The sequence below is a fragment of the Aspergillus costaricaensis genome, assembly GCF_003184835.1.
Source record: "Aspergillus costaricaensis CBS 115574 unplaced genomic scaffold BO79scaffold_28, whole genome shotgun sequence".
NCBI classification, from domain to species: domain Eukaryota; kingdom Fungi; phylum Ascomycota; class Eurotiomycetes; order Eurotiales; family Aspergillaceae; genus Aspergillus; species Aspergillus costaricensis.
Window position 1 is genome coordinate 406,498 of NW_020291828.1, and position 23,689 is coordinate 430,186.

The 23,689-nt window shown below is 52.2% G+C and overlaps 9 protein-coding genes across 9 annotated transcripts; 5 read left to right on the forward strand and 4 right to left on the reverse strand.

Annotated features, from left to right (window-relative positions):
- Positions 1-382: 382 nt before the first annotated feature.
- BO79DRAFT_200228 (putative quinate pathway repressor protein QutR) lies at positions 383-3,709 on the reverse strand. The gene is made up of 2 exons (XM_025681478.1): positions 1,031-3,709; positions 383-969 (listed from the first exon to the last, which is right to left on the reverse strand). Exons 1-2 carry the CDS (start codon positions 3,533-3,535, stop codon positions 715-717), a joined length of 2,760 nt encoding a protein of 919 aa, XP_025536865.1. The 5' UTR covers positions 3,536-3,709; the 3' UTR covers positions 383-714.
- A 1,266-nt stretch (positions 3,710-4,975) lies between these two features.
- On the forward strand, positions 4,976-8,506 carry BO79DRAFT_200233 (putative C6 transcription factor QutA). The gene is made up of 3 exons (XM_025681479.1): positions 4,976-7,919; positions 7,966-8,212; positions 8,265-8,506. Exons 1-2 carry the CDS (start codon positions 5,296-5,298, stop codon positions 8,141-8,143), a joined length of 2,802 nt encoding a protein of 933 aa, XP_025536866.1. The 5' UTR covers positions 4,976-5,295; the 3' UTR covers positions 8,144-8,212; positions 8,265-8,506.
- An 83-nt stretch (positions 8,507-8,589) lies between these two features.
- Positions 8,590-9,164, reverse strand: BO79DRAFT_271819 (type II 3-dehydroquinate dehydratase; the record flags this gene model as incomplete). Its single annotated transcript, XM_025687377.1, has 1 exon — positions 8,590-9,164. Exon 1 carries the CDS (start codon positions 9,070-9,072, stop codon positions 8,590-8,592), a length of 483 nt encoding a protein of 160 aa, XP_025536867.1. The 5' UTR covers positions 9,073-9,164.
- Positions 9,165-10,340: 1,176 nt separating this feature from the next.
- On the forward strand, positions 10,341-12,297 carry BO79DRAFT_210629 (sugar porter family MFS transporter). The gene is made up of 3 exons (XM_025682843.1): positions 10,341-10,946; positions 11,001-12,098; positions 12,152-12,297. Exons 1-2 carry the CDS (start codon positions 10,410-10,412, stop codon positions 12,081-12,083), a joined length of 1,620 nt encoding a protein of 539 aa, XP_025536868.1. The 5' UTR covers positions 10,341-10,409; the 3' UTR covers positions 12,084-12,098; positions 12,152-12,297.
- A 629-nt stretch (positions 12,298-12,926) lies between these two features.
- Positions 12,927-14,042, forward strand: BO79DRAFT_200238 (sugar phosphate isomerase/epimerase family protein; the record flags this gene model as incomplete). The annotated part of the gene is made up of 1 exon (XM_025681480.1): positions 12,927-14,042. One exon carries the CDS (start codon positions 12,927-12,929, stop codon positions 14,040-14,042), a length of 1,116 nt encoding a protein of 371 aa, XP_025536869.1.
- Positions 14,043-14,310: 268 nt separating this feature from the next.
- BO79DRAFT_154629 (uncharacterized protein) lies at positions 14,311-14,862 on the reverse strand (the record flags this gene model as incomplete). The annotated part of the gene is made up of 1 exon (XM_025678758.1): positions 14,311-14,862. The coding sequence occupies one exon, from the start codon at positions 14,860-14,862 to the stop codon at positions 14,311-14,313; it is 552 nt and encodes a 183-aa protein (XP_025536870.1).
- A 1,373-nt stretch (positions 14,863-16,235) lies between these two features.
- Positions 16,236-16,712, forward strand: BO79DRAFT_257857 (nuclear transport factor 2 family protein; the record flags this gene model as incomplete). The annotated part of the gene is made up of 1 exon (XM_025686263.1): positions 16,236-16,712. One exon carries the CDS (start codon positions 16,236-16,238, stop codon positions 16,710-16,712), a length of 477 nt encoding a protein of 158 aa, XP_025536871.1.
- Positions 16,713-17,975: 1,263 nt separating this feature from the next.
- Positions 17,976-20,267, forward strand: BO79DRAFT_271829 (uncharacterized protein; the record flags this gene model as incomplete). Its single annotated transcript, XM_025687378.1, has 7 exons — positions 17,976-18,005; positions 18,121-18,230; positions 18,282-18,432; positions 18,493-18,580; positions 18,637-19,044; positions 19,091-19,181; positions 19,226-20,267. 7 exons carry the CDS (start codon positions 17,976-17,978, stop codon positions 20,265-20,267), a joined length of 1,920 nt encoding a protein of 639 aa, XP_025536872.1.
- Positions 20,268-20,402: 135 nt separating this feature from the next.
- Positions 20,403-22,993, reverse strand: BO79DRAFT_247259 (DUF3405 domain-containing protein). Its single transcript, XM_025685632.1, has one exon. It carries the CDS (start codon positions 22,984-22,986, stop codon positions 20,551-20,553), a length of 2,436 nt encoding a protein of 811 aa, XP_025536873.1. The 5' UTR covers positions 22,987-22,993; the 3' UTR covers positions 20,403-20,550.
- Between the last annotated feature and the right edge of the window lie 696 nt (positions 22,994-23,689).

A 23,689-nucleotide genomic window follows, 5' to 3' on the forward strand; every position in this document is an offset into this window, starting at 1 on the left:
CGGTATCCTGCCAGACCAAAGCAGTAAATTGCTTTTGTATCAAGCTTCAATAATGAAAGTAATACATTCTATTACTCTGTGTAGCAGGGAATTGAGCACTAACATCACAGTAAGCCGACTAGGAATAGTAACAGAATGCGCAGATCTGTAGCAAATAGCAAAAGTAACCAATCGAGAGTACGAGGAATCCAAGTGGAAATAGAATCCAGCGACACTTAATTATGCTTACTAAATATCGTCTTACAATGCATAGAATTCTACTAGTATAATAAGTGATTTCATGTCTCTTGCTTACTATTCTCGTTTTAAGGAAAGAAATCTTGGCATTCATCGATTGATCGTGTTTGTCATTGATTGTATATGGAACGATAGTCGTGATCCTCTTGATTGTATACGTACGTTGTAGTCATAACAAATATATCATATCATGGGCGCAGACAGACAGAGCGAGATGGAAATGCTGCGTTTGCTGCATTGTCCGCGGCGACTGGCGTCCATGCCTAGCCTGTACGTGCATGCTCGTGTTCAGTAAGCATTGCTCGTCCACATGCCTCCCACCGTGCCAAAAGGAAAAAAGTCCCGCGGAAGTGGCTGCATGCTGACTGACGGACCATCCAGGTACGGTCATGCCGGAGGCGGGCAGCCTGGTGGCGTTTCTTACGCGATATTAGATAGCTGGGGCTTTTAATGGCATATTCTTGACCAATGAGCACTTCAGGTAGGTTGTCCATCTAGACTCTCAATCCGACTTTGGATCGCCTGCTCGTCGTATTGGCCTTCTTCGCCCTCGTATTCCTTCAAGACTACGGTCCGCATGAGCCGCCGCGGCGCCCGGCGACCTGTAAATAACTCGAACTGGGCGAAACCTTGCTCCGGGAGGACATCTAGACCGTCCAGGGCGACCCAGCCACGGTGCGAAAGTGCTCGAATTTGTTTCATCAGTGGGGTATTGAGCGTTTTATACGCCAGCTACATATTGGTTAGTAACGTTCATAAAGAAGGACGTAAACACAGTGGTATTTGAACTGACCTCCACGACCACGCCTCCCGTTGGGCTTTCGAGCCACTGCACTGGCATCTCAAAGTTTGGGGCCGGCTGCCCCCCGATGCTGTGAGTTGGGATACATGAGCAGACGACGGTCGGCTGCTTGTAGTTGGCAGGCCAGCTGTCCTGTAGAGTTCGCAGCACGTGCACCTGAGGCCGTGCCGCTGACCCGGCCTGGCCTGGCGAAGGGAGGTTCTGGCGATTGTAGTGGTAGGCGAGCTTTTCGGCATTCGCTATGGTCCGGTTGTAGACGAAGATATTCTGCACTCCCAGGTGTATCATGGAGTAAATGGCTGCGCGGGCCATGCCACCCGCGCCAATAACTAGCCCAGTAGATGACGGGCGGATGGCATTTGCGGGTGACAAGCCTCTCCGGAAACAATTTCCAATTCCGATCCAGTCGGTATTGTCTCCATGCAAGGCCTTGATAGGTCCTGCACGACTCTTCTCCATGTACAGCGAGGAATTATCGGCGTCGAGGGCCTTGTCTCCCAGCCTCCGAATAGGGATTAGCGTGTTCACGGCGCCAATGGCTCGAGCATGTGGAGACATGGAATGCAGCAGCGGAATGGCTTCTGTTTTGAACGGCAGGCTGACACTGGTGCCACCAAAATGGGGGTTCTCCACCAACTCATTGAGGCCTCGCAGAGACGACGACTGGTGAAGTTTGTAGTGATGCGGCATTCCGCATCGCTTATAGGCGGCGTTATGCATGGCAGGAGACAGACTGTAGGTGATGTTGGCACCGAAAACAAAGAAGTGTAAGGGGTCCAAAGTGAATGAGGCGTACAGCGCCTCCTGTGCCTCACGGAGGGTGATACACGGCAAGCCTTTCGATTGTGTTTCGGCGACCATTGACGGGTGAGTGACAGGGGTCAATGTCGGGTTGAAGCAGCATGACAACCGGCCCAATGGGCCCGTATTGTACGCAATGACAGGCAGTTGCGGGGCAGGAAGGGACTTGATGTAGTCGCGAAAACGTTGCACGGCAAAATTGTCGTCAATCGTCACCGCCGGCTGTGTCAGCCGGACCATGTCGCATCCTAACCTTTTGGCTCGCTCGTAGAGATCCATATACTGTGCGTCATCCCAGCCCCGAGCAGGTGGCTGCACGGCAGCAAAGTGCCCGATCACTTTGCTCGACCCTTTATAAGCTATGACCTGTGAAAGTACCTTGTCGTCGTAGGACATGTCTACTGTCACAAACTCCGGGGCTAATCGTAGACCGTGCTGAACTAATTTGAGGTACTCTGCATCCGACCGCCGCGAGGGATCTCTGTGTTCTGCGCTCAAGCCATAACGACATACATTACTCTCCACATTGTATATTAATGGAACGACCGTGTTCCGTCGGACATTGGCTACCGCCCGACTAATGGTATCGGCAAAACTCGAGTCCAGACCGAGATGGGAGGAAGGTGGTTCGGCGACATCCAGCTTCAGCTCGAACGCATCGGAGGTCGACTCTAGCTCCTCGATGTCCAGATCACGTTCTAACATGGATGAAATAGGGACGGTCACGGCATATGTGTAGGTGCGTGATTCGACTGGTTGCATCGATAGAGGGAACGATGAGTTATGACGGCTGAGGTCCGTGGTGTCACCCGTTGCGAACGCAATGAAACAAAGAAAATCACGCTGTAGTTGTTTGAGGGTCAGGAAAGGAGTGATTGCTTGTACTCGCTGATCAAGCTCAGATTCCAATGGCGAGTCCTGGTGGCCATCTTTTGGAAGTGGGTGGTCCGCGATGCCTTTCTCAGAGACATTGAAGAACTCGAGGTTGGAACATGCGCGATAGATGGGCCCCGAAAGTTCCAGGAAACGACGAACTTTGTCTGTGTTCCACGCTTTCAGATAAGACTGGATGCTCTCGGGGTCTCGGAGGACGTAGATGACTGGATGAGTCTTCGCGTACTCCCTCAACAACGTCTGCCCGCTGCGCTCCATGGACCCAGGCCCGCATGCGATGACGCAGCCCTCTTGATTTTCGGAGAGCATGGACTCCATCACCCTGGCTTCCTGCTGACGATACTCGACCAGATCAAACTCCTTCTTGTAAGAAGCGCGTGTACGGCCGGTCACCTGCTGAAAATACCGGTCTGCATCGATCAGTCGCCTACCCGAGGTGGCCGCCAGAATGACCGCTAGACTGGACTTTCCCGTGCCGCGGATTCCGGTCAACACAATGGACGCATTGGGAGCGAATTTCCTCTGAGCCTGGAAAGGCCCCTCAAAGGAGACTGGCGATTGACGATTGGAATTCAGCTCGCGCAAGGAAGCATTCAACCATGGCGACGCCTCTGAGTGTTCCGTCTGAGGAGCGGAATTGACACGGGGACGTGGAGGAGCATCGTTGCCGGGGGTAGGGTCTACTGCATGGGGTGTATTGGAGGTGAAAGGAAGATGCGACAAGCGCCTGCTGTTCTGTTGCTCGACCGGACCTTCCAGCTCGTCTAGCTTGCGTTTGGGTGGATTCACGAGGATGGACATGTCGTGCACAGGAATTTTTGTTCGGGCTATACACGAGAAATCACAATACTGAGAAGAGGGCGATTATTAGACCCACGCATGGCGTAGGACGCGAGAGCCGAGAATTAGTTCCTGCAGGACCGACTGGGCGCATTCGAAGGTAAGCATTGGTTTGAAAAGGTCACGATGAGCCTGCGGAGGAGCAATCCAACTACTTGTGTGAGCGACGTAATAAGAAGAGGGCGGGAAATGCTCAAAACCCAAGAGTGTGGGGAGACATGAGCTAAGGAGGTAGTGTAGTGTAGGGGGGGGTGGGAAGGGAAGGGACAAGGAGGGACGAACCTGGAGTGGCTGCAGTGCCAGGAAGGGACTGGGCGTGTTTGACGAGAAGGTGGAGATGGAGAATAACTACTGTTAGTAGAATAGTCAAGAGTGAGTGGTGAGGAGGAAGACGGAAGTGCGATCGAACCGCGGGGAAGAAACGACTGCCGAGCGAGTGGATACACTTTTGGCTCTCCAAATTCCAAAAGTGGTTGCGGACAAAGGCTCTGCCGTCGCGGAGCCGTATTTTTCGTATGCCTTTCGTACCTCTTGTTACCGCCACGTCCGGATGACCCGGAATGACTCCGGCGGCCGAACAACCAAGTTGCTAAGGAAAGTTTAGTAGTAGTACTTTGCAGTAGACTTGAGTTAGTCCAACTGAGTTTAGTTAACTGGGATGTGCCTTGTTCCTTGTCCTTGCATTGATACCCCGCGGGGAGGGCAACTCAATCCCCAGGCAGCAATTGACCTAGTACTCTTAGTTACATACTGAAATGCACACGCACTTTGGGTGCGGCTGGAATATGCCATGCGACACAAGACTGGGTTAACCAGTAATAGTAGTAGGAGACGGGGAAAGGTAAAGGGTCTGAAAATGCTGGAATCTGAATGGCTCTCCACACCTTCTCTTCCCCAAGTTCTACTAACACTTGGCTCCCTCTCACCCCCGGGCTCTTCGGACAACTTCCTAATTCCCGAACTGGACCAAAATCTCCCACATTATGATCCCACTATCCACAATCCACAATCCACACAGACACACAAGAAGGATTCATAATTTGATTACATCTGATTTCGTATTACCAAATGGATCCCCCCCCATCCCCGGCGCTTTACTCCATCTTGTCCACCGGGGACACTTAGCGTTTCCAATCCGTGGGTTCTGATGGGCCTCTTTGACCTCTTTTTGCCTTTCACACTTTCCACCACCAGTAGCACTTAGCTTTACACCGTAGTTTCCCCAATCGCGATGCAGCAAAAGTGGCCTATGGGGGCGGGCGCTGACGCTCTCCCACCCGCGGGTAAGAAGTTAGGGCCGGCCTTTTCCCCAACTTTCCTCCAGCCGTCATGTCCGGCCAACTTTTCCTTTCTCCGCTCTTAGATCTCTCCCTCTCGCTCTCCTCTAACTCTTTTCCCATATTCCATTCTTCCCCCCCATCGGTCCGTCCTTTTGTCTTACTTTGACCTTACTACCTTCCCCTTCTCTATTAGCTGCCTTTTCATCATCCCTGTTCTATCTGACCGCCACTACTTTAGTTTCCTCCCCCTTCCCTGTTTGTGTTTCGCAGTCGCCCGCTCACTGGCCCTCGCCTAATTGTTCCTGCGGTGGGGCGGCCTTCAAGGGCCAATTTATGAGGTACTACCTGCCGCCGGCAAAGGATTCATCTCTTCGGCCACCCTCTCTGGAAGATGAACATGCGTCCGGAATTACCATCTAGTGGACCGTTGGATAGACGATCATGAACAACGACACGCGCCAAGCCTCCGGGCCTGGTAGCAAGTCAAAGCGGCGATTGACTGACGTCGAGGAAAATAGCAAGCATAGTCCTGCTGCAGATGACTTCGCCTCTAACCCCAAACGCCAACGTGTCTCCCGGGCTTGCGACAGCTGTCGCTCCAAAAAGGACAAATGCGATGGCGTGCAGCCCGTGTGCTCGACTTGCGCCTCGCTCTCGCGGCCCTGTACCTACAAGGCCAACCCTAAAAAACGAGGCCTTCCGACCGGCTATATTCGCACCCTCGAGTTACTATGGGGACTGGTCTTCAATAAGATTCAAGGCAGTGAGGAGGTGGTGCGCGCCTTGTTGAAGGCGGCCAATATTCCCAGCCATCTGGCGACGATGGGCAAGGAGGCAGAGGGATCCGATACCTTGTTGTCGTCGTGGAAAAACAGCATCGTCCTGAGAGAGATCGAGCGACTGTTGACGTTTTTGGAACAACCCGAAGAGGACCAAGCAGGTCGTTTACCGGGCGAGAGTGATTCTCCGCAAGATGCTGAAGGAAGCAGCGTCTTGTCAGCGGAAGCGCTGGAGTGGAATCTTCCAGACGTGTTGGGAGAAGGGCGAGAAGGGTCGTTGGCGGTGGTGTCTCCTATCAAGACCCCGTCCGCGGTATCGACAGCTAAGGCCTCCGGAGTGCGGATTACGCGGGACTCTGCGACTCAAACGGCTACAACCAACGATTTAGGGGAGGATGCATCGAGCCTGTCGCTGGGTAGGTTGGCGCAGCGCCCGCCCGACCAGGCCTCGCTTCCCATTCCTATCCCCCAACTCCCCTCGAACGCCTGGCCCTTGTTAGACATCTACTTCTCCTACACACAATGCTGGTTTCCTATCCTTGAAAAACACGATATTTTACGAACAGCGTTCCGTCATAATGAAGACGACGCTCAAATCTCCGCCACCTCTCCAGGTTCTGGCGATTACGCCGCGCTGTGGGCGGTCCTAACGCTGGCCTCCATCCAGGAGGCCTCGATTTCCACCACGCGACAACTGAACGATTTTGCTGGTGATCGTCCTGATCCAGCGCAGCTGTACGCCACGGCTAGACGCCTCATACCCGAGGAAAACGGGAACCACGAGCTCGGTCACGTGCAGGCATTGCTGATTCTGTCACTGGTAAAGCTAGGCCAGCAGGACTGGTCAGCAGCATGGCTACTAGTCGGACAGGCTGTTCGCATTGCTCAGAGCCTTGGGTTGAATCAATCCACGGGGCAGTCGAAGAGCGCGGAGGAAGGTAAAAGTGCACCACGGTCTAAGCACATTTTCCTGGGCTGTTTCATCTTGGAGACATTGGTTGCGATGCAGACGGGACAGGTGCCGTCGCTGCGCAAGGCAGAGCTCATCAAGATTGGTCCGATTAACGAAGACGGGTTGGAGGAGTGGCACCCGTGGGAGGACCAGACGGGACTGCGCCCAGTCGAGCCGTCGCGCGCTTCATTCCACCGCGGACCTCTCCACGCCTTGAGCACATTCAACCGACTCACTTCGCTGATGTGTATTCTGAACGACTTGTGCTGTTTGAAACAGACGACAACCGGCCCCATCGCACACTTGGAGGCGCTGGAGCGACAACTCCAACTCTGGGTGTCGGCGCTCCCAAAGAGCTATCGCGTTGATCTGCAGACGACACCGATCAAGGTGGCTTCCCCACACATATTTGGGCTGGAGATGATGTACGAGAGCGTCGCTACGAACCTGAGCCTGCAATTTGCGTTGCAGCGGAGCGACCGCAACATGTCCGAGATGCCGCTGAAGAAGCGTGCCACGGAGAGCTCGAAACGGTTGCTCCAGTTACTTCAGACATACATGGAGAACTACAGTCTTTCTGCCACTTGTCCTACGTTTGGTCTGGTTCTCACAAGTGGTCTGTCACCGGCCGGAGAACGAGCGGCACCGCTGCCCTTTGAACTGGACCCCGGCCTCAAAAGTAAACTTCAATCTTTTGCTGCACATTTGGCGACCGTCTGGCATATCAAGGACAGGCCTGACACGACCTTACCGGAGAAGACTCCGGACCTGCCCGCATCGATAACACCTGCACCCGCCCGACCGAGAAGCCTATCCAACCGGGATACGGGTCCGCTTCACGCTTTCGCTCAGGCTCCGCTGGGCGCGGGCGAGCCGTCACGACGAGTGAGCATGCTGGAAGACAACCGGACCAACATAGCCACACCTGATGCCTTCTTTTCGAACGGGTGGATGCGAACACCCACGGTCGATGACAATGTGGCACTATCTATCCCCACTCCTGCCCCGTCACTGAATATCAACCAAGGCGGCGAGACCGCCCACCCTTCCTCTCAACTCAAAGAATCTGTTCCTCCTAACCATTTGTCTCACCATCCTCGCTCCTCCATCTCCTCTACGAAACCAATCAACGGTACAGGCACACCACTGATGCCGGACCTGACCTCGCCTTTCCACACCACTGCACCACAGTACCCACCTCCATACGGTGATACCAGTCTCAATTTGGGATCATTTGTCGACATTGACGGATACGGGCCGCCGCGACGACCGCGGATTGCACCGGACTTGGACGCGTTGTTTGACGAACTGGCGTCGCTGGATGGGACTGAAAAGTGAGTTTATCACAATTTGCAAATCAATCTTTACTAACAGCTGCAGGACGGACAATCAGCCGGAGTTTATGCAGAACCTCGGGTTTGTGCCCGAGGCGGGGGTGCCGGAGCTGTACTCGTACTCGAGCCAAGTGGAGCCGTTCCTTCTGGCGCAGACGCAGCAGCAGGTACCATGCGAGGTGGGCGGGGTCCGACGGGGGTCGCAAGCAGAGGGAAAGAGATGAGCAGTTAGACAATTGACTGCTGCTGTTCATCTCTAACCCACCGGCCTAGTTTCGGTTGACTGCAGTAAGGTATGTACTGAGTGCTATCCATTAAATCCTTGATATTAACTTCCGACGGCAGACAGGCTGCAACCACCGATCCATATTCCGCTCTACCTCTCTCTTCAAACAGCACCGAAAGAGAGGATATAGTCATTGTAGATATGATATACGGCCCAGTATCACTTCACCTGACGAAGTGACCCATCCCAAGGAGTGGTAGAAGAAAAGAGAATGCTGGCTTCTTAGCAAAGCCACGATGAGTGACGACGACCTGAACTGTACATATATGCATATTGCACCGATAGTATACCCATATCATACCATACATAACAAGCTTTTCCTCCACCACACCCTCATTTCTCAAAAAAAAAAGTAGAAGATGAAAAGATAGAATCTCTATAAAATCACAACCTTCCCCCCTCCTTCTTCAACGGTGCCCAATTCCTCGCCACATATTCAACCGCAACCCTATACCCCTGCACGCCCAAACCCACAATAATCCCACTGGCCTTATCACTGAAAAAGCTCTTATGCCTCCACTCCTCCCGCGCATGCACATTACTCACGTGCAGCTCGATGAACGGAATGGATACACCCAGCAACGCATCCCGGATCGCGACGGATGTGTGTGTGTATGCGCCGGGGTTGATGATGATCGCGTCGACGGAGCCCCGCGCGGCGTGGATGCGGTCGATGATGGCGCCCTCATGGTTGGACTGGAATGAGGCGAATGTGCAGGAGAGAGAGGTGGCTAGGTCGGCGCATGAGGACTCGATTTGGGAGAGGGTGGTGCTGCCGTAGATGTGGGGTTCGCGGGTGCCCAGGAGGTTGAGGTTGGGGCCGTTGATGAGGAGGATGGATTTGGGGGTGGGAGTTTGCAATTCCATTTTGGAGATGTGTATGTATGTGAGAGGTTTGTAGTGGTGGTGTGGTAGTGGTAGTATAGGTTGGTAGAGGGAGGAAGGAAGTATGAATAGAGGATGTGGTTGGTGGTAGTATGGGTAATGAATGTGTAGGTTTAAGTATTCTACTTCATATGTTATGTCTATGGAGATTATCGGGGATGACTTTTACCTAGACTGTTCCCTACTTTCTTCTTACTGAGTAATGTCAGTCCTTGGATTAGGTAGGGTTAGCAGGTTATTGTTCGCAGGTCTTGGGGTAGGCTAAGGACTTGGCCGGGGCTGAGCGCTTTCCCGGGTTGGGTGCTAGGGGCTGGTGCCGAGGTGCCGAGCGGGGTATTGGAGTGTATTCGAAGAATTGTGGGAGGTGGAGGTATAAGTATAAGAGTTGTAGGCGAGATTACACACAGTGATGGTTAACGAGTCATGAATGACTGATTAGTTCTCCGGTGTAGTTCTTGTTGTTGGTCTAGTGGATATGATATCTAGCTGCATTGCAGTGGTTAGTATTGGTATCATTACATGTCACACTAGTACCTAGTACTACTTAAGCTAGGGTTTGTGTGGCAATACCGTCCTTCTTATTCGCTCTCTGGTTGAGTCCACGTGAGCGCACACGCGGTTGAGAACTTTCCGTCTTTCCCACTAAACATCGGTGTCTGGCCAGTGCATCCCCGTGGGGAATTAGGTATTGTCATTGGCTCATCTCTGCGATCTTCGCTTCTCATCCCGTGACAGTTCCTCCGATTGCGGAGGGAGCCAGTTAACAACAGTATAGACTCACTTAGTAGACAACAATTGGCTCGCTACCTACACCCTCACTTTTGCCCCCCACAACCCGCCATGGCTCTCGTTTCCCTTCCCCTATCTGGCTCCCAAGATTGTATCTCCTCCCCCGTGGCGGAAAAATTTCAGTGTAGGCCAGTGCGCAACACGAGGCCTGACCGTGGCTCGTCCACTCTCCCCGTGAAGTCTATCCACGTCCAATCCTATCCCATCCCATTCTATCTCCCCTGCTCTCTAGAATCCTTCTGGTTGAATCCTGGTTTGCAAAGAAGAGATTGTTTTGCCGCCCTTTGTTTTACCCAACAATCGCTTGGGCGTAGTCTGATATCTGGGGTAATCCTTTGCCTCTTCCCCCAGTCTTTCTCCGCACCCCAGAATTCGATTGTCCGGGGAAGGGCTATATAACCCTGCCCTGGTGACTCCCATCCTCTAAGTCTCTATCAGACTGTTGCATACACAATCTCCCTTGTTGATCATTATTGTAACTGCACTACTACCCATCCATCATCTTCTCGTCCAGACAGACAGACATCATCATGTCTATCCTGTCGATGGTCGAGGACCGGCCTACGCCTAAGGAGGTCTACAACTGGCGTATTTACCTCCTGGCGGCCGTCGCCTCCTTCACCTCATGTATGATCGGTTACGATAGTGCTTTCATCGGCACGACCATCTCCCTCGACTCCTTCAAGAATGAGTTCCACTGGGACTCCATGACCACCGCGAAACAGGACCTTGTCAGTGCCAACATCGTCTCCTGCTACCAGGCAGGCGCCTTCTTCGGCGCCTTCTTTGCCTATCCCATCGGCCACTTCTGGGGCCGTAAGTGGGGTCTTATGGTGTCAGCCCTGATCTTCACTCTGGGGGCGGGCCTGATGCTGGGTGCCAACGGCGACCGCGGTCTGGGGTTGATCTACGGCGGTCGTGTGCTGGCTGGCTTGGGCGTTGGTGCTGGCTCCAACTTCACGCCCATCTACATCTCAGAACTGGCTCCGCCTGCCATTCGAGGCCGGCTGGTCGGTGTTTACGAGCTAGGATGGCAAGTCGGCGGTCTCGTGGGTTTCTGGATCAACGTAAGTGTCCCCTACAGCATATCTACAATCCACGATCATCGCTGACTCAAGAAGTACGGAGTGGAGCAAACCATGGCTCCCAGCCACAAGCAGTGGCTGATCCCCTTTGCCGTCCAGCTGATTCCAGCGGGCCTTCTGATTATCGGCCTTTTCTTCGTCAAAGAGTCTCCTCGTTGGCTGTTCCTGCGTGGCCGCCGCGAGGAGGCCATCAAGAACCTCTGCTGGATCCGCCAGATCCCCGCCGACCATATCTACATGATTGAGGAGATCGGGGCCATTGACCAGACCCTGGAGCAGCAGCGCTCCACGATCGGGCTTGGCTTCTGGAGGCCTCTCAAGGAAGCCTGGACGAACAAGCGTATCCTGTACCGGCTGTTCCTCGGTAGCATGCTCTTCTTCTGGCAAAACGGGTCCGGCATTAACGCCATCAACTACTACAGCCCGACCGTGTTCAAGAGCATCGGGCTGAAAGGCAACAGCTCCAGCCTGCTGACCACGGGCATCTTCGGCGTGGTCAAGACTGTAGTGACGATCATCTGGCTGCTGTACCTCATCGACCACGTTGGTCGCCGCCTGCTGCTGCTGATCGGTGCCGCTGGCGGGTCCATCTGCATGTGGATTGTGGGTGCATACATCAAAGTTGTGGACCCAACCCACAACCAGAGCGACCACCTCAACGGGGGCGGTGTCGCAGCCATCTTCTTCTTCTACCTGTGGACAGCGTTCTACACGCCATCCTGGAACGGCACACCCTGGGTCATCAACTCAGAGATGTTCGATCCCAACATCCGGTCTCTGGCCCAGGCGTGCGCTGCCGGGTCCAACTGGCTCTGGAACTTCCTCGTCTCGCGCTTCACGCCGCAGATGTTCGCCAAAATGGACTACGGCGTGTACTTCTTCTTCGCCAGTCTGATGCTCTTGTCGATCCCCTTCGTGTTCTTCCTCATCCCAGAGACCAAGGGTATCCCGCTGGAGAACATGGACCCGCTTTTCCAGACTCAGCCCGTGTGGCGTGCCCACGCAAAGGTGTTGGCGCAGATCCACGAAGACGAAGAGCGGTTCCGTCGTGATCTCGAGGAGTCGGGCTACACCAAGGGGGGTGTTGAGCAGGTGGAGGATACCAGCCGGAAGGAATGAGCGACTGCAGTATTCCTGGATTGCTAGTTAGATGATAGCGACCGTTAGGTCGACATGGATTTACTTACCTATACTCTGAACTTTGTATACCAATATGCCAATACCAATTGATATTCATTCAAAGTTAAACAAGAACAAACTCTCTCGGCATCAGCCACAACCAAGACTCAACCAACTCAAAACCATATAAAAGGCACAAGTGTGAAGAAGTAAGTAGGGATGGATAAAGGTTAAATAAAACCATCCCTCTCCTCTTTTGCCGCTCCGGGGTCATCCGCGGGTTAAAAGAAACGGGGAAGGCACACACTCTCAAACAACATCGGCCCACACCCGTCCCACAGACCACACAGTCTCTGCCGGGGATACATTACCCCCGGATAAACGCAACGCGGGTAAAGCGCTTTGCCGCGGGCGGGCGGGCGGACAATTTCCCCAATTTTCCTTTCTTCCCCCCTCCTCTTGCATTGGGGAACACCAATCAACCCTAAGTTAGATGGGTTAAAGTATGTTGCCTGTTCCTGGTCCTGTTTGAGAGGGAAGAAAAGTACGCTTTTTGTTTTTCGACAGATCACAAATTATTGTTTTCAATTCTGGATTGCATTTCCTTTTTGCTTCTTTTGCGGGCTTGCACAGCATCTAGATAGGATCACCCGATAAGGTTTGTGCAATCCACTAGTTGACGCGGCTTAATCACATTGATTGATTGATGAACTAGTTGTACTTTTTTTCAATTCCTTATCTTTGCAAGGACTGGGTCGTTCTCTATAAGAGCATCATTATCACCCCTCCCATAACACACAACACAACCCTCTCTAAAGATACCAAAGAAGAAAAAGCAACAAAATGCCCAACCGTCTTGGCATAGCCTCCATGTCCCTGGGCCGTCCAGGCATCCACTCCCTCCCCTGGAAACTTCACGAAGCCGCCCGCCACGGCTACAGCGGGATCGAGCTCTTCTTTGACGACCTGGACCACTACGCAAACACCCACTTCAACGGCAGCCATGTCGCGGCCGCCCACGCCGTGCACGCTCTCTGCACGACCCTCAACCTCACCATCATCTGCCTGCAGCCCTTCTCCTTCTTCGAGGGTCTTGTCGACCGCAAGCAAACCGAGTACCTGTTGACCGTGAAGCTGCCCACATGGTTCCAACTCGCCCGCATCCTCGACACCGACATGATCCAGGTGCCCTCGAACTTTGCACCCGCCCAGCAAACCACGGGTGACCGGGACGTCATCGTTGGCGATCTCCAGCGCCTCGCAGATATTGGTTTGGTACAGTCCCCGCCCTTCCGCTTCGTATATGAGGCACTTGCCTGGGGCACGCGGGTTAACTTGTGGGACGAGGCGTACGAGATCGTCGAGGCGGTGGACCGTCCTAACTTCGGTATCTGTCTTGATACGTTTAACCTCGCGGGGCGGGTATATGCGCACCCCGGCCGGAAGGACGGCAAGACAGTCAACGCAGAAGCGGATCTAGCTGCGTCGTTGAAGAAGTTGCGCGAGACGGTGGATGTCAAGAAGGTGTTCTACGTGCAGGTTGTGGATGGAGAGAGGCTGGATAGGCCGTTGGATGAGACGCATCCGTTCCATGTGGAGGGGCAGCCGGTGCGGATGAACTGGAGTCGCAATGCGAGGTTGTTTGCGTTTGAGGAGGATCGCGGTGGGTATTTGCCCATTGAGGAGACCGCGAGAGCATTCTTCGATACCGGATTTGAAGGGTGGGTGTCCCTGGAGTTGTTTAGTCGGACGTTGGCGGAGAAGGGTACGGGAGTTGTGACGGAGCATGCGAGACGTGGGTTGGAGTCGTGGAAGGAGTTGTGTAGGAGGTTGGAGTTTAAGGGGGCGGAGCCGGGACTGGACTTTGTTCCTGGGGAGGTGAAGATGCAGTCTGTTGCTGTGGGGAGTGCGAAGGCGAAGGTCGAGGAGGAGATGGGAGCTGTGCAGCATCGGTTGTAGATGCTACACTACTGTGTATATGTGCTCATGGTTTGTATATATGATGTTACTATTTCGGGTTGGTTTGGCATGTTTTGTTATAGATACAAGGGATAGATTATATGATTCATTTACGTGTTACATGCATGGTGCCATTGTAGTGTGTATATTGTTAGTTGAAATAGTTGATGGAAACTGCAGCTACAGTTTTAGAACAACCTGCACAACTCAGCAATCGGTAGTTACCAATCTAAATATCTAGAGTTAAGATCTCCCATGTGAAGAACGATCACACAGCTGACACTTTCTCAGGCGCACGATCAAGATCGAGAGCGCCATTCCTGAAAGGTGTCCCAAGATACCGCTCATAAATCTTCCAGCCGTTGGGTGTCATTCGAAGCCGATCAATGTTGGTCCCAATCCACCATATGGCGGGCAATCCATTCTCTCTAACCACATCCTTTCGAGTGAATCCAGCCGTGTCATCACCTGGCCAACCATAGCGGATAAGGGTCTCTTGATACCGCACAATCACACCTCCATCTTCATCACGGTCAACGATGTGGTTCGTGGCACTGCGGGAGATTCCCGGAATAAAGAATCCGTAGATCTTCTCGAAGAATTCCTTCATCTGCTTGTGCTCACTGATGGTACCATGACTATGGTAAACGGTAGCATTTGGGAGGAAGGTGTCAATCATTTTGGCATGGTCGAATTCTTCGAATACAAAGTTGTGACGGTTGACGAAGTCGATGGCGCTTGAGCGTTCTTCAGAGGTTACATTGTTTAGGGTAGAGCCGTTGACAGGAGGGTACCGCCCATTGACTATCATTGAAGACATTCTGGACAAAATGAACTGAAGAGTATGGATTGGTAATTTGCAATTTCAATTAAAGATGAATGAATACTAGATGGATTTCGTTGTCGCTTTATATCCAAGAGATAATTCATGACGTCTATGTAGTAGCCTTTCGGACGTGCCGGCATGCCACAGTTAATCAACTTAAATGATGATCATTAATCATTATTCGCAGGAACCGAGGATCACTAATCACTCCGACAATGGCTGGGCAGGTTGCAGTCTCTTTATTCGCAAGGAGAATTCAAGATTGGAGATTGATAGTAAAACCTTGAGGTCTCTAGTACTAGTAGGGCCTGGCTGGGGTTGTCGCGAGGGTCCTAAGGCATAAATTCAGACGAATGGCATCAGTCCTATCACAGACCACCGGATTAGTCTGTCTGGATTGCTACGGACCATATTTAGCAATTCTGTAGCAAATGTAAGAGATAAAACCTCCCCTCCCGGATCTGCATACTTGCTGTCTCAATATGCACTGTCCTTCATCCACTCACGTTCCACTTCCTTTCCTATCCCGGGAAGTGAGGTGTATTAGGTAGCTACAGGCGTCAAAATAAGGTCGACATGTCTCTAATGATAACCCAGCTATAGCTCCACTCGCCTATAACAGATTGGTCTATTTGCTGAAGGAAGAAGGCCGAACAACTCAAACAGCTAGTAGAACTCCGGGAGCACAAACTGGACATATGCTTCAAGCACAAGAAGTATATATTCAAACGATGACTAGTCAACGTCAATTGTAGTAGTACAACCCGCCAGCAACGCACAACTAAGCACTGTCAAACCCAAACTCCTCCCCACCTCCCATTACCAACACCTGGCTTTGGAAGAATCGCGCTTCCTCTGCCCGATCTGCTTGAGCAGGTCGGGATCGGCACGGCACCGGAGACGGGAAGGAAGCCAAGAAGAGACAAGCAATTTCCAAGCGCTGGGCAAGGCTTACGCCCAGGGAAGCATGGAGCATGAGCTCCTGGGGGACCTCTTATAATCTTACTCATTTGCCAATCCCGGTAACAATGAGGATTTTGCAGCATGTCATGGCGAGTTGGCACATCGGCCCAACCCCACCCCGCGCCGAATAGGGCTACGGAGTTTAGCCACGGATTTTACCTCCTCGACCGAAGGCGACTCGGTCCTCATTTTCGGTCTCCGGACTCTTTGTTCATCATTTTCAGCCTTGTCAGAGTCTCCGTCGGTAGTCCTGTTAGAGAAAGAAAAAGATGGTATATAAGCCCCTCCCACAACCACAAGCGCTACACCCCAAGCCAAGTCCAAGAAAGACCAAAGAAGGTGAAACAGGATCATAAGACATTCAAATCAATCTACCTACCAAACTTAGCCGCCCCTCCCAAGCCATGTCCTTCTTCCCAACCACCCTCCCCGCCCTCCCCCTCCGCGAGGCAATCGTTGACCCGGTCTACCGCGCCGTCCTCTCCTTCGACGGCAATGACCTTCCGCTCTTCGAGTCCGCCTTCTTCGAGGACGCCGCTTTCGACTTCAACGGCAGCGTGATGGAGGGCCGCGCGGCCATCAAGTCTGGCAGCTGGGATAACGTCTCCAAGCTGGACACCACCCACTTCCTTAGCAACGTGCGCATCAACCTCCCCTCTGAGGACAGCACGACCGCGACGGTGACCGCTTCGGCATTGGCCCAGCACTTTCGCACAGGGCAGGGGAACCAGCCCGACACTACCCGGCTGACGAGTGGGGCGCTTTACTCGATCGATGTGGCCAAGGACCCCGCGGATGTGAATGGGCTGTGGAAGATCAAGCTCTGGAGGATGAAACTGGTGTGGACGGAGGGGGATTGGGGGGTGATGACGGGGAACTAGACTGGCGATCTTTGTTTTCGTTGGAGGAAGGATGTGACTGGATAACTGTTAGACCATGAATGACAGGGACATAATCCGCATATGTGGCCCTAGGTATATACAAAGGTATCCTTTGAAGATTTTTATGCATCCAGTTAACCACAAGATGCTCTTGTTAATAAAAAAGCGTCTAATTCTATCTTGCATGTTTATGATACCGCCAGCCTATCCCTTCGTCTACTCTTGGCTTTTGAGTACCTTGCTAGTTTAGATTAGAGACTCATAAGTTGGCACGTTGACAGTGTAATTGACAAAATTTGATGAAACATTCAATTGCACCGTGCAGTTGATACATCCTCTTATGACTTCGTTGTGATCCCAATATGTATCACTTAAAGTTACATATCTCACCATTTCAACTAACTGTTATATCTGGGCTGGTTTGTACGTAGTGCTAGTACTTTGTACATGGTGCTAGTACTGAGAGATTGTTATATCCATAGAAATCAGAATTCATAAGCTTGACTGATTCGACATATGCCTCTGAGAAAGACATTTATGAAAGACATTTGTACAGCCTATACTTTGGGTCCTACTCGGTTTATCAAGACCTCCTCAAACAATGTATCACTTATAAATAGAATAGACGAGTTTCAAGGCCTCTGATGCAGTGAAACACGGTAACATCTAAAAAGGTAGTAGGTTGGACAAGTATAGATCTTTGTTGTTATAGTATTGTTGATATCAGCAAAGGACTTCGGTAAGTAGTTCGATTAACACTGAATATACTTGAAAGTATGTCTATGTTTAGTTTAGGGTCATACGAGAATTGATCATTACAATGGGGCCTGTTGTTCTTAAAAGACTATGAGAATGACAGACACGCTGGCAAACTAAGATGAAATACATGACTTAGTCTCGTACAACTCAGAAGGGTCACATGATCCAAGTGCGTAAGCTCAAACGAGCGCTCAGGATTACAGTCACTTTCTCTAGAGACGGATTCAGAAGCAATTTGGGACCGATCAGGTATTGAGCGAACCTGAAGCAGACAAGAGGGTCATTTGCTTTCGCCAGGAATCTATAGTTTGATAAAGTGAGGCAGATCCTGACTAATCCTCACATGACAGTGCTAGCCGGTGGGTGGGTCACTGGATCTCGACTCTTCATACTTCCACCATCCACTAGTCCCATCTAGTTTGCTTCTCTCCTCACTATCGATCCCAGTTTCCAGGATCCGGGAATGGTCCGCTGCACCTTCAGTCACAAATCCTCCTAGCGGCTATGGTCCAAGCTCAGGCTCCCGGAAAGTCGGTCCGCTTGGCTACCGCATGCACCGAGTGTCAGCGTCGGAAGCAAAAGGCAAGCATCCGAACCTATCATGAATTTCAATCAGCTTGAGTACATCTGCTAACACCACGGTATATAGTGTAGCCGGGAATGGCCCTGTAATCACTGCCAAGCACGAAGGATTGCCCATCTCTGTAAATTTACACCGAAGAAGGTGCTCAAGGCTAAGCCTGTCTGTAATGATTCAAGGTCCGCTCAAGTAATGCCTCAATTGTCCTATACTATTATTGATGCTCGCAGGGCGATAGATGTGTCTGCGAGAGACGATGGACAAAGCCCGACGGAAGCTCGTGGCTCAGTCGTGTCGGGCATCGCCACCGAGGATGATCTCCGCATTCTGGGATACCTCCCCGATAACGACGATCAACATGCAAGTGGCGCTGAGCAATATGTAAGACTGCAAGGTCGGCCTATAATTGACCATGTATATGCTAAGTACTTTGTGCTACAGCAATCAGCCGCATTATCGCCCTCACAAAGACTCGTATCGCCCGAATTGGAAAAAGCAATTCGCACTATTCCCCCAAAACCTTATACAGGTAAATGTGGCGACGGCTCTTCGTGATAGCCTGCTTACCTGTGCGACTCGTGCTAGATACCCTAGTGCAGTACTTCCTGAGTGAGATGAATGACCAGTACTATTGTCTCTACCCACCGACTTTTTCGCACGACTATGCAACGTGGTGGTCAGGCAAAGCCAATGGCCAGTCATTGACGCCCGCCTTTACAGCCTTGCTGCTGCATGTTTGCGCATGCGCAATTCTCTACCTGGATGTCGAGACACGGCAGCAACTGGAGACTGATCTGGGCGAAAACTATACCAGTCTGTCCGAGCAATACCATAATACTGCCAAGCAGCTCAGCAATACCATTGGTCCAGGCAAAGGTGGATTGACGCAAGTACAACAACTCTTCCTTGGGGCAATATGGTACAAGACAGAAGCATTATTTGTCGAGTCATGGCATGCTCTGGGAGCTGCAATTCACGAGGCCCAAGAACTAGGTCAGTGCTCCATACATCCAGCCAGTCGGATACTGATCCGGAGTAGGAATGCATCGTAGTTCCTCCAAAGCAAAGGTATCTGAATTCGAACGGGAAATGAGAAGACGGATATGGTGTCTTCTCTACACTTGGGACTGGTAAGTCCTTATCCCTTCTGCAATACCTTATACTAACGCCACAGGCAAATGTCACTGCTCTTATCACGACCATTCATCATCAACAGCAGCTGCTGTTCCATCGAACTACCCAGCCTACGACTCGAGAAGCCCAACACAGGAACAAACACCCCCTCCCCAATAACATCCATATCCCTCCAATGCCAACTAGGACAAAGAATCTCCACAATCCCCGGGGTAATGAGCGGTATCCTATCCCCCAACCAAGCCATCGCCATCCAACAAGAAGTCACCCGATGGACCGACACCTTCCCCCCAATCTTCCACCTCCAAGATCCCGACACCACCCACGACCACACCCACACCTACATACCCATGCAACGCCACCAACTCCACGCCCTAGCCCACATGGTCACCTTCATGCCCCTCAAACCCTGTCTCACCATTGACCTCACCACCCACAATACACCCACCCTCGAGAAGTCCCTCCAACCAACCGCAGTATCCTGCGCCCTTGATTTAATGCTCTCGGCCCAGCAACTCCTATCACATCTCCTTCCTGCAAACGGAAAGTTCCACTTCGCGCCATTTCTGATGTTCGACACGGCTGCGTATCTGTGCTCTGCACTGATCCATGATAAACATCGGGACCTTCCTCGGCGGGAGAAGGTACTCGAGTGCATATCTCTAGCCCTGAGTACACTGAAAGATGTCGCCAGAACGGCCAAAACAGGCGCTACTTGCTATGCTGTTCTTGCGAAGATAGTGGGCAGTATCTCTCTTTCTGCCGAGGAGAGGGAAGTGGTCTGGTCGAAGAGGTCTCCTGCTATAACGTCTACCACTAGTAGTACTGATGATGCGGGATGTTCCTCGTCTGAAGACAATCTTACCAGTGGACAGGACAATGGTTTAGTCTCACCATTGCTGGAAAAGCATGGCCGCTCAGACAATACACCTATTAATATGCACGCGTGCTCGAGCGGACTAGGACTAGATGGTATTCCTAGCACGGGTCTAGACCTGGACCTGGATTTGAGTGATTTGAATCAGATCTGGGATTGGGATAGCCTTGGCCTAGATTTGGACATACCCGGTATTCAATCATGAATTCTTGATAATTATACTATGCAGAGACTATTACAATCAAATATCAGCCGTTGCAGATGGAATTCCCATCTAGTCGTAGAACTATAACACTACCCTCTCTACTACCATGCCCCTTACATCATATTGAAAATAGTTCTTCATATACATACATACATACATAACCTATAGCATAATTATCATATACATCCAATCATTAATCATCCAATTCGAAGTCCCAACGCCATTTCGCCACAGATTTTCCAATTAATCATGTAACCCCATCCATCCATCAATCAAAATCAACCTACTCATCTTCTTTCTCCTCCCCATCATCGATAATCATCTCTACCTCCTTAACCGGATGCAACAGCATCGGCGGCAAACACATCCTTCCCTCACCCGCCAACTCGGCCTGCTCACCCCCCTCATTATCAACCTTATACCCCAGCCAGCGCTTCCACAGATTCGGCGCGAACCCAGCAGAGTAGAACCACGTCGAGCCGCGGAAGTTATGTTCTCTATCGCCAAAGACAGACGTGCGAGCACCACCGGACGCACCGTTCCGGCCAGCATTGAATACCGATTCGAGGTACTGAGTCGGCCAGCGGCGGTCAATGTACACCGAATGTGGCACGTAGACGGCCTTGAACCCGTGATGGAGGGCTGTCGTGGCGGGCCACATTTCGGAGAACATAGTGTGGCGCTTGTGGATCGTTTCGTGGTGCATGGTTTGGAGGAGTTTATTGGAGAGACGGGAGGCGGTGATGATGGAGGCACGGCGGGGAGGAAGAGGGCCTGTGGAGTGGTCGTAGCCCGTGACATCGTCGCGGAGGGGCCAGGTTGTGCCTTCGGGGTCGAAGAGGGGGTTGAAGACGATGAGGTCGGCTTCTTCGTCGACGCCCCATTCGTAGCGGTCTTTGTCGATCGTGGTGGGTGGGATGCCTTCCGATGGGACTTCGAGGATGTCGGGTTCGTTAGGCCGTTCCGGACCCCAAATTGGCTTGTCGCCTTGTTGTTGCTGTTGCGCTTTCAGGGACTCGGGGGTGCGGTCTTGACCGGGTCGCGAGGCGCCGGCGGCACTCCAGAGGTTGTTGGGGCTGTTGGTGCCGATGTCGGTCTGCACGCGGACCATCTGCCGGAAGTCTTCCCAGGTACCGTGCACTGAGGGGACGTAGAATCGAGCGTTTCGCTCCCAAAGACCCTTGCGTGGTTGGGCTCGAGCCCAATTGATAACTTTGTCGAAGAGGTGGTACCAATGGCCGGTGTACCGGGCGTCCATTTCCCAGTTCCAGTAGTAGTCGTATCCCGGGTGCTGATGGGCAAAGTATTGCATGGGCATGTAGGTGCTGCGGTATACGCCGTGCACGGATAGCCCGCGGGCCCAGGTCTCTTCTAGACCGGGATACATGAGATTCATTTGCCGCTCGGACCAGAGAGTAGCCATGCCGCGGAATTCGGCTGGCAGGGCCTCGTTTAGCACGCGCTCGTAGACCTCATCGTCAGCCCAGATTTGGAGGGTTTCATCCCGGACCTGGACCAGGAAATGAATGGTGTATTCGCCACCGGAGAGAAGTGATAGCTCGGAAATGAGGGATCGTAGATACAGGATGTCATCCGGGGTGTAGTGGAAATCATGCCACGTGCGGATCACGAATGCGGTCCGAGGTAGATAGGACTTTCCATCAGACTGTGCCTCGTCCTGGGGCGCTTGCTTGGTGTCTGGTGCACGCACGGTCATAGTACGGAAGCGGTCGGATTGTGAAGCAGGAAGATCGCGGAATCGGTGGCTATTCGAAGCCAAGCATCGATTCTGCGCAGCTGCCCAGTCGACACGACGAAAGTCAACTGGCGGAACGTCGTTCCAGACACGCTCCGCACCTTCACGATCGCCTTCGAGGCCTGCACCGATACCACCCTTTCGCACACTGTAGCCTAGACCGTAAGGGCCGAGACGCCCAAAACGGTCAAAGCAAACGTCGTCTTGAATACCGATCATCTCGTTGGAGCCCAGGATTGCATCTGGAAACCCACGAGGCACACCGGGATAGTGTTGTACCAGAGGGATCCGTAGGTTCTCCTCCTCATCAAGGAAGCAATCACGCTTCTCACCGTACTTTTCGACGTATTCCGTAGACGAGTAGTCGGGATAAGGATTGAAGATAGAGCTCGACAATGGCAATGTCTGGTCCCGGGCTTGAATGATGGTATCATTTGCATCTTCCGCGCTTTCAACGCCCAAGATGTCCGGATTATCGTTGGGATACTCTGGCACCTGTTCGCTTCGCGATACCAAGGACCGGATGCCGCCATGGTAGCGTTTTAATAAAGGGAAGCTCTCCCACTGTGCCGGTTTTGCAGCAGGCTTCGGCAACGGAACATTGACGCGAGTGACAGCTGAAAGGAAGGTAAAGCGAAACAAGGTGCAGATAAACAGAACCAAGAAGGCCAGTAGCGCGAGGCAAAGCCATCTCATGATCCGATTAGGTATGCGATAGCCTGGCCTGCTGCGAGAACGTCGCACGGGTGCCACGGGCGCTCTGTTCAGCATGGGGCGATACGAAGCCACCGAGGAGGAGCTTTCCGAGTCATCTTCAATGTCTGAATCATACGAGCTGTAGCTATCGCGACGGTAGTGGCGCCTCGGCCTCGATGGTTGCTTCTCAATGTCGACGACATCGCGACTGTCGCTCGAATAGGGCGATGATGCATTGACCTGATACCTCTTCGAACGGGCAGGCATGGCGGAGATCTATGTTCGCATAGAAAGTATGTATTGGTGGCGACGCCAGAGGTATGCGAGTGGATCAGGCGATCAATAGAACGGCATCAAGTTCGGAAAAAAGAATGCTCGGCAGTCGACTTTGTTTCTGAATCGGCGCTCGATTGCTGCGGTGAGTGTAGACTCAGCGTGACTGGGCCCGAGAATGGGCGTGCGACTGTTGCGCACGTCTGCGACGAACTGCTAGTTAGAGTGGTATACCACTACTATAATAGCAGCGAATACAAACAAGCCAGTACCAGCCACAGAAACCCCAGAGTGACCACGGATCAAGGCCAGTGGATCTCAAGCAAGTTAACAGGTGACGATGGCGAGAACAACCCCGTATCAATCTCGATATCAACAAAACAGTGAGCTACCGACAGGTAACGACATAGCGAGCTGTTTGGTAGATCGGCCAGGAAGCGTTGCCCAAGGGACGGCCGTGCTGATGCACTAGCCCGGCAGGAGGGCTTGGCGCAAGACATTGAGGCTGTCTTGAGTCGGTAAGGTGCCATGAATGGCTGGAGAGAGATGGGATTGATGATGCTGTTGACAGTGTATATGCACTCTCAAGATTTAGCCATAATGAAATAGTTACCTTTAAATGATCCGGAAATACAAAGAAAGTCCCTTTTGGGATGGAATGTCTCGTGCTGTCCACATGCGGTTAGAGGCATTCACG

What these genes read in the sequence shown, in the direction of transcription:
- BO79DRAFT_200228 (XM_025681478.1), bottom strand. Translation starts at nt 3,535, where the DNA reads ATGTCCATCCTCGTGAATCCACCCAAACGCAAGCTAGACGAGCTGGAA. An exon ending in CGGGAGGCGTGGTCGTGGAG is followed by an intron (nt 970 to 1,030) that starts GTCAGTTCAAAT and finishes ACCAATATGTAG; the next exon opens with CTGGCGTATAAAACGCTCAA.
- BO79DRAFT_200233 (XM_025681479.1), top strand. Translation starts at nt 5,296, where the DNA reads ATGAACAACGACACGCGCCAAGCCTCCGGGCCTGGTAGCAAGTCAAAG. An exon ending in TCGCTGGATGGGACTGAAAA is followed by an intron (nt 7,920 to 7,965) that starts GTGAGTTTATCA and finishes TAACAGCTGCAG; the next exon opens with GACGGACAATCAGCCGGAGT.
- BO79DRAFT_210629 (XM_025682843.1), top strand. Translation starts at nt 10,410, where the DNA reads ATGTCTATCCTGTCGATGGTCGAGGACCGGCCTACGCCTAAGGAGGTC. An exon ending in TCGTGGGTTTCTGGATCAAC is followed by an intron (nt 10,947 to 11,000) that starts GTAAGTGTCCCC and finishes TGACTCAAGAAG; the next exon opens with TACGGAGTGGAGCAAACCAT.
- BO79DRAFT_247259 (XM_025685632.1), bottom strand. Translation starts at nt 22,986, where the DNA reads ATGCCTGCCCGTTCGAAGAGGTATCAGGTCAATGCATCATCGCCCTAT.